At 38.7% G+C, this 16,190-nt stretch overlaps 1 protein-coding gene across 1 annotated transcript in view; it reads left to right on the top strand.

Annotated features, from left to right (window-relative positions):
• The first annotated feature begins 4,826 nt into the window (after positions 1 to 4,826).
• The window catches only part of LOC111155296 (semaphorin 3E), a 249,544-nt gene continuing 238,180 nt past the window's right edge, over positions 4,827 to 16,190 (top strand). Inside the window, exon 1 of the mRNA XM_022515436.1 lies at positions 4,827 to 5,276. Coding sequence (XP_022371144.1) covers positions 5,162 to 5,276 — 115 coding nt within the window. The 5' untranslated portion in view covers positions 4,827 to 5,161. The remainder of the gene's footprint in view (positions 5,277 to 16,190) is intronic.

Raw genomic sequence — 16,190 nt, 5'->3', positions numbered from 1 at the left:
TTGTTAGCTCTCTAAATGGTGACGTAAGAATGGCGTCAAGCAAACCTCTTTCAGCAAGTGATGGGAATGTATCTCTATGGTTCTTATTGATGGGATGTCATTCTTTGGACCACTCTTGATAACACGCAAAAGGAAATTAGTTGTCAGTGTCTTCTCATCTACGTGAATCACGGAATGTGGGAAACGGCCAGTCCAGACTTCAGGAACTTTCACCACGTCTATAGTATAAGGCCTTTGCACTGAGCAGCCAGTAAGTGCATCTGCAGTCTCGGCGTGTAAAGCCCGGTCGTAATGATGGCAGCAGGTGCAGCAGTGGCAGGTCCTATTGGTGGGACGTTTGAGATGCTCCAGATAGCAGGGTTAGCGAGAGTCAAAGGAGGATTAGTGAACCTGAAACGCCACGACGGACCACCGGAGAGAAAGTTTATCTTCAGTTCCTAAAAGGATCATCATCATTGCTGTTGCAATACTTTGATGTATTAATGGTTTTAATCATAATTGTTCTTAAGATGTACTACCATCTATTCACCTCCCTTTACTGCTTATGACATCATTTTTGGGTACAGCATTCAGTTGGGAAAATGAAGGGCATGTCCCATTTTATTCTAAAAGTGATGTAGGGATTCTCTGTATCTTTTAGCCCTCGGTTTCCACATCTCTTGCTGGCTTACGAGTAAGTTCTGCTGAAGTAAGTCTTAGTGACAGTTAGGAAGGAATTGCGATATTAGTGACTTACTGATGGCGCTGTGCTGGTCCCAGAGCATGTTTCCCAGGTAAAGTGTGTGCATGTAGTTACGAGAGGCTATGCCATGCTGTTGTAACAAATCAGGCAGTTCCTGTTCATGTAAAATGTACTGTGGGTCCAGGGAAGCTTTCAGGCCAGCTGACCCCAGTGTGGTGATTCAGTGATCTAAGATGCTTCAGTCTTACAATGTCACCATTTCAGTGTGAGTTCTCCTCCTCTTCTGCAAGCTGCTTCTCCTTTTCTGCTAGAAAAAAAACTTGAGACAGAATTGTGTGGGAGCATTTCACTGCCTTGGCCCAGACATGACACATTTATTTGGTGGTCAGAATTTGTCACATGGCGTCACGTGACTGCTAAGGGGCTGAGAAATACGCTCTCTCATATATTTCTTTCCTGCCTGTCTTCCTGGGTAGGAAGGAAAGAAAGGATGGATATTCTTGGGAGCATTCGTAAGTGCTGCGTCCCATAGTAAGTGAGAACACTTTAAGTCATGCAGAGGTAAACTCTTACAATTTTTGTTGGTTTTCACGTCTTTGAAAAATATCAGTAGCACATCAAGCCTATGAGGTAGTGATTTCATTTTATATAAATTTATTTAATGGTTTTATTTATTTATTTGACAGACCGAGATCACAAGTAGGCAGAGAGGCAGGCAGAGAGAGAGAGAAGGAAGCAGGCTCACTGCAGAGCAGAGAGCCCGACTCGGGGCTCGATCCCAAGACCCTGGGATCATGACCCAAGCCGAAAGCAGAGGCTTTAACCCACTGAGCCACCCAGACGCCCCTCATTTTATATAAATTTTAATTGCATACTATGTTATTACATTAAAAATGGTGAGAATAGCGAATGGATGTCTAATGCTTTAACAAGACGGACCTAAAGGAACCACTGTAAAACTCAGATTTTAGTATGTATATATAACTTTAGGCATGCTGGGAATATCAGGTGGGGCATATTTAGCAAATACCCGGTGTGATTCAGCAGCAGATTGTCTGGGACCACATACTGGGAAGGATTATTTCAGAGGCCAGTTGTTCTTCTGCTATTAAGCAGAGAACCAGTGACAGAATCCACCATAGGGAAGCCTGGGAATCCTGATGAGTACTCCATTCCCCCAGCCCCGTTTTTTCCCTCACTACCATGGTGTGACCCAGCAACAAATGGTTAAGATTTTGGAGTGCAACATTTGACCTGGCAAGCAATACCTTCAGAATTGACATTTGTGCCTGGGTAGCTCAGTTGGTTAAGCATCTGACTGACTATTGGCTCAGGTCGTGATCTCCTGGGTGATGAGACTGAGCCCTGTGTTGGGCTCCTAGCTCAGTGGGGAGTCTGCTGGAAGATTCTCTCCCTCTGCCCATCCCCCCATTCATGTGCACTCTCTTCTCTCTCTAAAATAAAGAAATCTAAAAAAAAAAAAAAAAATTGCCATTTCCCTTCTTACCTGGTTTTCCATGTTGTCTAATGCTGTTCAGATTGGCAGTCTAGCTCCTCTGAAATCAAATATAATAATACCAGTAGGTACTGTTGCTAGTCCCAGAACTCTTCAGTTCACTGAAGCTATTCCTTCAACATTGGTGGCAGGTCAGTTTTTTCTCAGTTTGTTTTTTTGTTTGTTTGTTTGTTTTCTATTTCCATGTTTCCCAAGGGTACCTAGAAATTTCTTCATGAAGGTTAACATGTCATGATGTCCTGATTTGTCTATAATATTCTTGGCTTATATGTGGTTATTAATAGAAGACTCTTTTACTCTTAAAACATACCTTGTTTAGATGATACATTATGTGGTGACCCTGCTCCTGAGGGTCTTTCTTGTTTTATTTTATGATGCAAATGTCCGATTTGGTCTCACAGACTATCGATCATTCCATCCATAGTGGCTGAAACCGCATGGGGGCAGCTGTGGCTTTGGGTAGTTTGGATATTTTAGTATTTTCGATAATTTTTTTTTCTTTTGACATCATCTTTAGGTTATAGACTAGAGAGGAAGGTAGAAGGACATATGGAGGAATAAAAGGGAATAAGCAAAGGCATTGGTAACTGAAGGATAAACCAAAACACATTTTGAGAAACCCAACAAGCTCATTATTCTGGCGTGTACTTCAAAGTGCTATAATCTAATTTGAAGGATGACACGGAATACCGAAGATGAATCTTGGTATGTAGCTTGTATACAGGTAATTGACATCCGTAACATTCATTGTCTCATGGACAGTAATGGTTGAATTTTTTTCCTAATGAATATGGATTTTGTATCCTAAATGAATAATCCTAATGAATCCTCAGGTCCATAATAGAGTTAGAGCAAGCACTGCACCATCTTAAGTGGAATTTCAGTTGTATGAGCCAGGCCATACATGTGTAATAAAAGTTATATGCCCAACGTTTACTTTTCCTGGAATCCTATTAGATAACACATATAAAAGCTGCTATTTACTTGGTAGTTACTTCATTTCTGGAAGAGAGCAAAAGAGGATTCCAAAGGTACATTATATCACACTTAGAGCAACCTTTAGGTCTGTAGCTCATCAGACTGGCTTTTAAAATATGCAAGCGTCTACAGAGACCACCCCAGGTTAGAAGTCTCTAAATACATCATGTTGCTCCACTGTTAAATAATGTTTAGAGTTTGTTATCTTTTGTAGACCTTGGAAATCTAATTATTTATAATATCCAGTGACATTACATTTTACTAAAATATACTCTGCCTGTAATAGAACGTATCATGCTTAGGAAAATGGATAGATAATGCATGGCTCTGAGTTTGCTTATATATAAAATGCAAAATATCAGGATAACCTGCGCCATCTTTTTGTTAGAATCATACGATTTTAAACATAGAATTCTCAAGAAGTGCCCTTAACAGTACCATTTAAAAACAGTAAGAAAAGTTAACAGCTGAAATCATTTGTTTACCATTTAACTCTCGACTATCAAATCACCTATCTATTCAAGTTTATTGGTATCTTTAAAATAGTGACACCCATTTCCATGCCAACAGCTACAGAGTGTTTGGTTTAGTTTTTGAGATTGATGGAAAGTAGATTGTAAAGTTGACCTGTTGTGTTAAGCTTATTTACACAAACATAGTGTCTTGGAAAATAAACTCTGAAAGTGCATAGTGGGAGAATTTCACATCCTGACTCTTCTAATACCTGCTTTACTGGAATCTGTCAAAGAGAGAACCTCAACTTTTCCATAGGTACCTTATGTGGGAGAAAACTACTTCAAAATGTATTCTTAAACTTGGGCTGAAATTTATGACTAGCTTTAAGAAAAAAAAAAAAGAAGGATTTGCTTTAAATTGGTTTGAAGAATTTGCTTAAGTAAAATAAGTTTTTAGTATTAACACATTTATGAAATAATCGCAGGTGACTTTTTTTTTAATCAGGCTCTTGAAACATATGTTCCTTCCGAGAGTTGAAAATAACATTTCTAAGATGTAATCAATTAAAAAAAAAAACCATAAATGTGAAAAAAATACAATTTCAGTGGAAACAAACAAACAAAAAAAACCCACTGTGGGTGCTGGATGGTGGCAAATAGATTATTTAAAATGAATTTGCATTTATTCAAGGGTTAATCTTGGTGAGTGAGCATTTAAAAGCCCCCTCCTGAGGCTCCATCCTCTTCTGTTGTATAAACCTCAGTAATCAGCCTATTATATAGATCATTCTCCCTCCTGATCCACCCTCCCCATCAAAGCATGGACTTGTCTCCTCCGCTGAGTGACGTGGGGCCAGTAATACTGGGAGGGCGGGTGGGAGCAGGGCACGTGGACCAGAAACACTTCCTAGAAACAGCTCAACCCTGCCTGAACTTTCCCTGTAAACACAGCTCGCTGACAGAACGGCATCCCTGCTGGGTGGATCCTGCAACTCCTGGAGGGAATGGCACTTCTTGTTTTTAATTAGCAAGGTGAAAGGTGAATTAAAACTAGCTGTTTGGCAAGTCAGTGCAAAGACTGACCGGAGAGTCAGAAGAGAAAAGAGCTCCGCGGGGAAGGCAGTGCGTGTGCTCTGGGATTGTTTTTGGTTTTTTTTTTCCCCTTTTCTGAATGAAGCGCTTGCCGAAGTGACTTAAAAAAAAGAAATACAATTTCCTCCTGAGTCTATCGGAATAGTTGCTGAAGAGAGCTCTGGACAGGACATGGCTCTGAAGGCTCACTCCTTGGAATGTCCTCTTGCTCCCGGCTTCTAAACAACTGTCCTCAGGGAAGAAAGGTTTTACATATTCCGAATACAGCCTGACAAATGGCACTTTGGGACTGTGCTTTCTGATGACAACGCGTTCGATTTCTGACAAAGCCTCTCACGCACTGCCCCTGGAGGGGAGTCCTAAGTAAAACTCAGACCCACCTTAAAGTGAGGATCGGAGGGACGCCCGGTGAGCCCGGGGAGCACGGAGCGCGGCAGCATGGCATCAGCTGCGAACCTTGTCACCTGGCTCCTGTGGGGTTACTTACTGGAGCTCTGGATAGGAGGGCACACGGCTGATACCACTTACCCCCGCTTACGTCTGTCACATAAAGGTAGGTCACCTCTTTAGATCCTTTCGTTAAAAAAAAAGAGAGAGGTAGAAATTAAAGTCCTTTAACACAGATCTCTGTTCTTCACAGACCCTGAAAATGCAGCTGAAAAAAATGATTGCAAAACTGACCTAAGATTCTAAGTACCTCTAATTAGCATGTCAGTACTTAACCACACCTGAGAATAGTGCAAAACCGCATGCCAACTTAAAGATGTTATTTTTGTCTTGTAAATATTAGGTTGTATTAATGAGAAGTTCATTCTCTAGCAGACACAACAGAAGAGGGCAGGTCGCAGGTTGTAAAATGCCTTGAAGGGCTGAATCCCCCAAGTTAGCAGTTAGGTATTTAAATACCGATTTATGCATTTGGGGAAGCAATGATGTGGGAGAAGGGCTTTAGAAACAGAAGTGGAGTTGATTATGGTTCTGTGTTGTCCGTAATGGGGATGAGGGGAGGGGAAAAGAAGCAAAATGATTTCTTACCCAGGATAACAGAGTCATCACCATGTAATTAGAATGACTAACGAGTGATATAAATTAGCTTTTTAGTTATTAGAATTTCTTTTATGTCCAGCGAAAACATATTCAGAGTTTATTAGCAGTCCTTGTAAACTGATTTATATTGATTAAAAGTATTATATTGATTAGATTATATTGATTAGATTTATATTGATTAAAGTATTAAGATACTATTCACTAGCATCTAGTCTTTTAATGTAAATTCATATTGCTTCACTGAATTTCTGTCTGTCAGAAAGTGCTTAAATATTTTATTCTGCAGCTATGTCTTGGAAAGCAGCATTTGCTCATAAATAAATTATCAAAAGATAGCTTTTGCATCAGGACCAGTAAAAGCCAGTTGTGAATAGGCTTGGTGATTCTTCCTATAAACAAACAAACAAACAAAACCTGCATGGAGAGAGAAGGTGACTGCTGACCTAAAAGTAATTTGGAATACATTTTCAGAAAGAAGTATTTATTATCACTAATCATTGAGACAGATAACAGTTGCATAACAAGAATTCCATAAGAACCATTTTTCAATTGTGTGAGCTTTAATATTGTCCCTATTGTAGAATGAACAGAAACCTGTATTTTTGAAGCGTAGGTGTAATCTTTACCAGAGGGAGAAACAAAACAGGAAGCCTCAATCGCATATGACATGATTGACCTTTTTTTTGGTTTTGTTGGACAATCATCAGTTGATATTGACTATAGAAATTTCTTATTTTTAGAATAGTTAAAAATCTATGAAATACTTTTTTCATTTATATTTTTTTCCTATAGCACTCTCCAGGAGATAACACAAGTTTAAGAGACACATTGACACTAAATTTGTAAGAATTTGAAATAGAGTACCTAGCATTGACACTGATCATTTGAATTGGGAAGGAGTATCGTGGTATGTATTAAAATGCATATTTCTGGGGCACCTGGGTGGCTCAGTGGTTAAGCCTCTGCCTTCAGCTCCAGTCATGATCTCAGGGTCCTGGGATCGAGTCCCGCATCGGGCTCTCTGCTCTGCAGGGAGCCTGCTTCCTCCTCTCTCTCTCTCTGCCTGCCTCTCCGCCCACTTGTGATCTCTCTCTGTCAAATAAATTAAAAAATCTTTTAAAAAAATGCATATTTCTAAGAAGTTTGATCAAATATATAAAAATTTGGTGTGATGAATTATGGACAAAGAAAGATGTCAGAAGACGAACATAATAAATGGATTGTTTTTCTTAGGCAGACAAGCAGATAAGCTGCCAGTTTTGGCGAGTTACCATTCTGCTACACCTGACATTAGCCTTTTATACCTCATTATTAGGGTACTTGTTCTCAGTAGTTCAGTATTAGGGTATTTTCAGAGATACCTTCTTTCAGTATTTCATTAGCTTGTAGTATGGTCAGAGCATACCAAAATTCTCTAATGCATCTAAATGCTGTGCATAATACTGTGATCAGATTTATCTCCATTACATCCTTCTTGTTTTTTTCATTCCATCTCTCTGTAATTGATTTTATGGGTTGTGTTCTTTGATGTGGGAATAGAACTGCTAGTCTCTGTGTGTACACTGGACTGGAAAGTACCACCAAATTTCCCTTTGGTTTTTCTTAACCTTTTCATTTAATGGCACTGGCTGAAATGCTCACTGTTGTGCTTTTATTCAAAGACAGTGTATAGTTACCTGAAAATAGAATGTTCTCACTTGTGCAGTTTAGCTAGCTAGCAAAATCAGCTGAAAGATCACACGAGAGATGTAACCTAAGGCAGCAAACGCCTACCGCAGGTGCCTCCGTGAAAGCAGAGGACTGGCAGAGCAGAAGTGTGCAGCCCCATCAGTCCACTGTAAGCCGCCCCCACTTACTCTTTACCCTTTGGAATCCAGTGGACCTTTTAGGGGGTATCCAAAAACTATGGGGGTGGTATTTCAGAGTATAATCTCTTAACTATCTGGTCACATTTTAGTAATGGGTCAGTTAGTTGATTGATATTATACATGAGTACGTGATCCTTCAAAATAAGGAGCACTGGATATAAATAATTTAACACCTCTGAACTGCTGCCTAACCCTTAGGATATAAATCTAGTAGGGCTCCCTGGAGGTGGTCTCCTCCAATATCAGGATGGCACTTGAGACCACAAGCCTAGTGTCTCTTCCCAAAAAGGAGGCAAAAGTTTCAGTGTCATACACAAAGTTTGAGCTAAATTATTTGAAAATACCCATGGCATGCCCTTTCCTCTCTCTTCCATCCTTCTCTATTTCTGGAAGTGGCATGTTCTAAAAACAGAGCTTAAGAGCAGGGGAGACCATTAGAGCTAAAAGGGAAAAAAAGGCAGAGAAGGAGGGAAGACAAGGTAGAAAGTTGGTATCAGATATAGAGCATCCTCTTGTGTATTTCCCACTACCCTCCACCTGCAGTGGGATAAAACGGAATTCCTCCCTCATCTTACTCAATATCCACTGCACTCCAGTGTTAAGCAAATATGCTGAGAGCAAGCCTAGTGGATAAAGCTATGAGACATTTACTCTTGTTGAGGCAAAGAACATATCTTTTAATGTATTTTGTAGGTCTAAGATAAATTGGGCGAACAAATAAAAACTTAGCAAGGTGGTATCCTGCTTTGTAAGACTTTTCAGTCAAGATTTGAGTTGACATTAGTGGTACCAGAAAGATACTTAAGCGTTTATGGATAGTTAAGAATTACAGCCAACTTTATAGCCAGTAACCTAAAGAGGATGATATTGGTGTGATTAATTCAGATTTATAATGTTCTACCCAAGGATTTCCTTAAAAAATAGCTGAGATCTTCATGACAGAAGTGAAGGAGAAAGAGAGGAACAGGAGTAGAGCCCTACTCGTCAGCCACTTCTCTCTGTTGATGTCTGTTCTCTCCTTATCTCTCACCATCCTGCATTAATGAGGTTACAGGGAAGGCAAAAATAACTCTCTTGATAATGGAGCTCAGAGAAGAAAAAACAAATGAGCAAAGCCCTGTGTCAAAGAAGAAATCCCAATATACATGGAGAACCCCAGAAATTCGATCAAGGGAGTTTGGCAGATGAGGTAGGTAATCAAAGACCCAATAAAGAATGACAATCATAGGGGATGCCAGGGTGGCTCAGTGGGTTAAGGCCTCTGCCTTTGGCTCAGGTCATGATCCCGGGGTCCTGGGATTCCTGGGATCGAGCCCCACATCGGGCTCTCTGCTCAGCGGGGAGCCTGCTTCCCCCTCTTTCTCTCTGCCTGACTCACTGTCTACTTGTGATCTCTCTCTGTCAAATAAATAAAAAATCTAAAAAAAAAAAAAAAAAGAATGACAATCACAGAAGCCAGGGAGAGTAGCTGTGTAATCAGGGGATGTTTGGTGAAGAGATAGCGAAGTAAAGGCATAAATATGGCAGAAGATCTTTCCTAAAATATGTTGACATTATGAATGTAGATTCGAGCATTATATATATACATATAAAGTTGGGATATACATATAAAATTGGGATATAGAGTATTAATTAGTCTATATTTAGTTATAACCAATTAAGAACAGACTTGTCTTAGTTCAGAGAGTTCAGGATTTACAGTCTGAGGTCTCCACTCCAGCTCTAGTCCTTCCACTTATACTAATAGTAATTGTGACTCAGTTTCCTTAATTTGAAAATATTGATAATAATGGTGCTTTTTGAGAGAATCAAATGAAATGGCAAAACTGTGAAAATATAAGCAAAAATTATTTTATTAATATTTCCTGAAGACTGATATAAATTGAGAAGTTTAGAAGGAAATGTGTCCTAAAGAGAAAAGTCTTTAGGAATGGCATGAGTTTGGATATCAATAAATGCTGGGATAATGTTAATAGAGAAGACAGAAGAAGTTGGTCTTAATTAGCATAAAATGTATGGTTTATTCTGATAGGTGGCATTCACTTGAAATCCCATCTTCCATACCTTTGGCTTCTGGATATAATAATTTAGAAGATGATTGAATCATCAGTGTATTTTTCTAAGATTCACGGCCAGTAGTTTTGCTTTAATAGTATGTGTAATGTATCAATTAATTTACATTTTCATTTTATACCACAACCTTCAATTTTTTTCCCAGTTTTTATGAAAGAAAATTGAGGTAGAATTCTAGGAGAGCACAGTAAAAGCAGAAAGTTTTAAGTGATCGATCATCCTGGAAACTGTGGTATTCATTTCATATCCAGAGCAAATAAAAGAGAGGCAGTGACTAAGCCAGTTTTTCCTGATGGAGCTCATAGCTCAGCGAGTAACTAGGTATTATCAGTAGTGATTCCCCGAGTGAATATGCATTATTTAGTCCTTATCTGGAGTTTGGGTATTACAGTGTGAAAACCTTTGTCCTTTATATAGCGATAGGGTAAGGGGAGGTCAGAGCTAGCAAAAACAGTAAATGGAATTTAAAATGAACTGGGCCAATTTTAGATTGAAGAATAATTTAGTTGCATAAAACCATTTCTTACAAGTTTTTCTGAAGAGAGTGTCCTGTCCATAATATAGAACCAATACTTGTTCTTGACTATTAAATATATGCAGTAGTCATGTTGTCACAGTGGAGTATTCTTTCAAACATTTGTTGCCCTATCATTACTTTGCCGTCTGCGTTAGATTTGTCGTGTAGCCTGAGGTGATTTCATAGAGGGGGTCTCTCTGGGATTGGATCAACTTGGTGGCCTCAGTTCTATGACCACATAATAAAGAACCAAATTGGTCATTGGTGGTAGAAATTACTGTTAGCAGTCTGCAAAGTCAGTGTTATTTCTTCAAAGATATCTACTGGAATCATCATCGGGAGTTCTTAGTGGGAGAGTGTGCAAGGATTTGCTCCTTTATCTTTGTGCGTAAAACTCTTCTGTGGTTTAGTAGAGGAATTTTGTCTGCAGGAATCCAGAAATGGTACTTTGCATGCATGCATGCCCCTTTATCCATAGCCACCGCAGTGTTAAAGTAGTCTTGTAAGGTCAGTCTTAGAGAATTGAAAATAAAACAAACGTGAAATCATACCATTAAAACATTTTCCAGAAGGTGTGGAGTGAAGATTTAGATTATTTTCTTAGTGTCAAGATGCAGGGCTAAATGCTGGTTATAGTCTTCTAGCCCGACATCTGACTTCGGAATATTATATAAATTCTTCAAAGGATGATGGTTATTTTAATAATGATTTTCTCTCAGCATGGTTTTAAATAACATTTGAAGCATAAGAGACACCATCAATGTCACTAGTTATTTCTTGGACTTAGGCAAGCATTATTCTTTGCACTCATGATAAGGATGACAATGACAAGATTGAATATTATATAGGCTGGATTTTCTGGACTCTGAATGAAAAGGATGTGTGAATGCCACAGTTGAACCCAGTATTATAGTCTCTGAAGAATGTGCTGATTTCAAGAACAGAGATGTCTTTGGAATTGATGACTTGACCTCATAGGATGGCTAAGGCAGCTGGTAACTCAAGAAATGTTCAGCCTCCATTAGTACTAATGGCTGGTTCAGGGTATTCCCACTATATGGCCCTCTTGCTCTGGTAATCTTGCCTCTACAAGTGTGGAAAAGGGAAAGAGAAATCCGTGACTTTCTGATTTCTGGGGCTTAGAAATGTATTTCCACTTCCATTCCTGGTAATAAACTCTCAGCCTTTATTGCTCTCTGTTCAAGGACTTAGCTTAAGGCTTTGGCACAGTACACATAGAAGAATAGCGTAGGCCCAGGAATTACAGAACACTCTTACATTGTATTTTCATGGGCCTAAAGACTCTAGACTTTGGATGAGACATACTGAATGTGAGTCTTGCTTCTGGCTATATGATCCTGGGGTCCTTATCTTTTCTGATTATGAATGTTCTCATCTATAAAATGGGGTAATATGTAACTTGCAGTAAACTGAAAGAATTACACAAGACAATGCAAATTATTTGGCAAATACTTTAGCGTGGGAAGCTTTTCAGAGGTTATTCAATGAATCAGAAGCTCAGAGAGAACTAGTCTCCCCTGGTTCCCTTTTTTTAATTCTAAAAGCCATCATGATTTAATCGTTAACTTAGAACTGAAAATAAGGGAGGATCCTTAATCAGTATGGTTTTTTACTTGAAAGCAAAGATTTTCTTTCATGAAATCTGGCACTCACTGTAGTAGGTGACTAGAAGGAACAAGGAATATTGGGGTCTGTCATGTTTGTAAGTCACTGTGGAATTATTATTATTATTATTATTTTATTTTTGGTAGTGAAGGAATTAAATTTTCCTTAATTGGAAAGTTGAAACTTAAAGAACGAGGAAAGTTGGAACTTCGTCTGATGGCACCTGGGAGATAGCAGAGCAAAGCCACAAAATAAACCAAAGTTACTAACAAAGGTTATTGTAGATCCAGCTTTGTAAAGCACATAGAACTATTATTACTAAGACCAGACCACACTGTCAAAAGTTAAACAAAACAGTATCTTAGAAGCAGCTATCAATCTAGCATGTACTGCTTGCTTTGAAAGCAAAAGAAAGCTTTCCATTCTACCTTCCCCTGGACAAACAGGTAGGATAGCCGGTGTGGGCCGCAATTCCCCCCCTCTTAGTAGGTGTTCGATAATGCTCATTGAGTGGCTAGATACATGAAACAAAATGATTTAGAGCCCTGCTTTTGAAAGGACAGTGTGATGGGGGATGGGGTGAGGAGTACCAAGGAAACTAAGGAATCCTGAAGAACTATTTATGGCTCCTTTGGTAAGACATGCATAAGGAGAGAGGCAGAGGAGTTAGGGCTCTCCCTGTTCCCCTCCATTCCTCTCAGGGCTGCATGGTAGTGGAGCGGCCAGGCCTCTGGACATCCTCCAGACCTTGTTAGCCATATTCACACATTTATAATCAAGGTTCTTCTTCTTCTCCTTCTTCTTACCTTCGGCTGCATTTGTATTTCCTGGGTGATTACCACACCCCTCCCATTTTTTTCTCTTATCACTTCATTCTTTGATTACCACACTGTGTTGCTGTCACCACCACCATCCTTTGTTTTGTCCTCTTCTGCTTTTTTTCCAGAGAGGTATTTTTATTTCTTCCCCACCTTAGGCCAGAAGTGGAATGAAAACATATTTGTAGCGAATGGTGTATATTTCTTGGCCCTCAGTTTATCTTCAGTATTTGTTTCATTTTTGTGGTCTAATTCAGTGAATAGACAGGACCTTTGAGTTAAAAATCAAAGTTTAATTACACTTCTTTGGCCTTCAAAATTTGTTGAAATTCATGACTTAGGAAATAATGAAATATGATACTGTGGCAAATCCTTTAGTATTTGCTTAATAGCCACCTGGACAACTTGTCCTCTTTGTCTAGCCTGTGTTTCTAGTGGGACCCTTGTGACTTTTAGGGAATGGACTGGGAAGGAATTAGGGTACCCAACAGGAGTGGATATTCCTGCCCCCCACTCTCTGTCTCAACTTGGGTTAAGTATAAGTTAGCATCTTCTATGTAAGTCTGTCTCTTTCTAGTCCATTTTGGTTTATTTTTTCTGAGTTTTAAGTTTTAATACATTGAAACCAGAATAAAAAAGAGGTTTTATTCACAGGGTAGAGCAGAAGAGCAGCATCCCAGAGGATAAAACTTAGTGGTGATGTTAGATAGCTAGACTAACTCCAGAACCAGAAAGGAACAGCAGCAAAGAGAATGGGGATAAAAGAAGGGGAAAATAGAGGTCAGCTAGGGACACTGACCTTTTCCTTTCTGGCCAATTCCCTCCCAGGAAATGATGGGAAATGAGGAGGGCTTTAAATTCAAAGCTCAAGATGCACTGGGGAACTAAGCCAAAGAGGAATGTACTGACAGCATTGCATATAGCTATTCATGCCTCCTGATTGCTTTTTTCCTAACCCCGAGTCCAAGAGTTTATTATGGACCATGGGATTTCTCAGATCCTTTCCAATTCTAGAATTGTAGGACTCTGTTCCTTCCCTTATGAGACCTCCCAGTGTGTATAATTTCTCCAAAAGACATTTTAAAATTGTTATTAGGAAACAGTATGTTCTAGTGGCAAGAGTAAGTATGGACTCAGAATTTTAAAATCCTGGGTTTGAATCTACAGTGCATATATCCTATTCGATGCTGTATTATTCTTGCTAAATCATTGAACTTCTGAGGCTTACTTTTCTCACAAGTGTAAAGGGGCTAATGAACACTGTCAATCTCATGATTATTGTAGAAAACTTAAATGTATCATGGAAGTGGATATTGTGTTGTAATGACTTACAGTGTTCCCTAGTTTATGTGATTGTCTATAAACATTTTAAGATTTTTGAGGGCAAGGGGTATTTTTATTTTATTATTTTATTTATTTTATCTACCCTTGTGAATAGAATAAAACGACTTACTCAGATCATTCCTAAAGCCAGTAATTAAAAGCTGGGTGTTTAGTATCTAGTGTATAAAAACCAAACAAAACTTTTTATTGTTGTTGTTGGCTTCTGTGTTACAGCCGAAATGACAAAATGATAAAAACTTACCTAATTTTTTTGAGAGGTAGAGCCACTTCTAAAAAATTCACCTGACAGAAGGCTTAGTTGAATTTCATTGCAAAGGAGATGAAGTTACTGGGGATTTTCTTTCAATCCCTTTCCGAACTAGGGTCCCAGAGGGGATTCGCACTGGGGTGCTACGCAGAGTGTTAGAGACTGGCAATATCAGCATCCCTGGGGAGCTTCTGCATCAGTAATCCTGGAGCTTTTGGAAGCTGTGTTTTAACAAGCCCTGCAGGTGACTCAGTGATGGTGCTTCAGGGAAGCCTCACTTTCAAGTTACCTTTTTCATTTTTTTCCTCCTTTTAGGTCCATCACCTAGGTTAAAGGTGTCATTTATTCAGATTTCCAAATCACTCCCTTGGTCTTGATAAATATACTTACATTCATAATATCTATTATACCATTCTCTACCCACTTTTTTTTACTAGATGATATATATAGGTAATTTAGCATGTACATTGTATCTGTTGTGAATGATCATCGATGATAGAAATTATGAATGGTATCATTGAGTTCAGACAAGAAAACATCAAATATTGATGAGTTGTGGAATAGCTTTTTGTAAGATTCTAGAACTCCTTCATCTCTCAGGGGAATGTTTTCTGGGACTCATGAAATTAGGTCCACTTCATTTTTCTTTTGGTTATGCATCCTGATCATTCCCTTCCGGGATTCAGAAGCTTCTGTACCTTTTTAAGAAATATTTATTCAGCCATTCACTTATTCCATGATTATTCTGTTGCACTTCTTCCAAGCTTTAGATATTGACTATCATGCTAGGGATCTAAGAATAAAAAACACAGTTTTGTTAAATGTGATGCATTTCCTGGATGGGACCCTGGGACCGCAATAGTTAAAAACATAAGGAAATCGGAATAAAGTCTGAGTTTTAGTCAGTAATAATGGGTCAGTATTGGTTTATTAATTGTGACAAGTGTACCCATATTAATGTAAGCTGTTCATAGGGAAAATTGAGTGTAGATATATAGGAACTAAATGTACTATCTTAAAACTTTTCTGTAAATCTAAAACTATTCTAAAATAAGAAGTTTAATAAAACACACACACACACACACACACACACACACACAGCATCTCTACTCAAACACTATTTCTGAGAAGCTTAAAGCCTAGTTTTAAGAAGGACAACTCATGATGGAGCAGGATTTTTTTTCTATTTGGAAAGTTAACAAAGAGAACTTATGGAAGCATGGGGTTGGGAAGAAGAACCAGAGCACAGTCTTGGAGATGAATAGGGTCAGAAGTGAGGAGCAAGTCATCTGTGTGTAATCCTATCTTGCCACCATTCTTGCCACCATCCCACCACCATCCAACTGCCTATAATGTGCTGTGTCCTCCTAGAAATACAGTTACCCTTGAATATCTAGGTCACTGAGTTCTACTATGTTCATAGTTTCCACACACGATAGTATCACAAATGTTTTGTGTTCATGCTCAATTAAATTGTCCCCATTTCTATATGACTTTAAGCAATTCTCCACTTTTTTTTTGCATGAGTAATATGACTAATGTAAACACAGGTAAATTTTGAAATTTTGGAAGACAAATTTATTATTTTATTGTTTGAACCCTTAGAATCTAATGCACTTTGGCTACTTAATAAATTTATTTCATCAATTGCATTTAATATACAGAATGTAATTGTTACATTTATTCACATTAATGTCACCAATCTGACTTCTTTTGTAGCATGCCACATCTAAGTAGTTTCCTAATATAGGTGGCACAAAATAAGGTGTGGTAGGGCTTGCTGGGGGAGCATTCAGAACTCAGGAAAATGGATGAGAATACTTCTCTTCTGCTCCTGCTCCAAAATGTTAGGCCCTACTTTGGCTTCAGGTCTTCTGTTATGAAAGTTTTGAAGAGAAATCCAGAACTGCTTTAAAATTATTCAGGA

Source organism: Enhydra lutris, unplaced genomic scaffold (assembly GCF_002288905.1).
Source record: "Enhydra lutris kenyoni isolate GAN:26980312 unplaced genomic scaffold, ASM228890v2 scaffoldscaffold40, whole genome shotgun sequence".
NCBI classification, from domain to species: Eukaryota; Metazoa; Chordata; class Mammalia; order Carnivora; family Mustelidae; genus Enhydra; species Enhydra lutris.
Note: the sequence above shows the minus strand (reverse complement) of the source record. Positions and strands in the feature narration are given on the sequence as shown.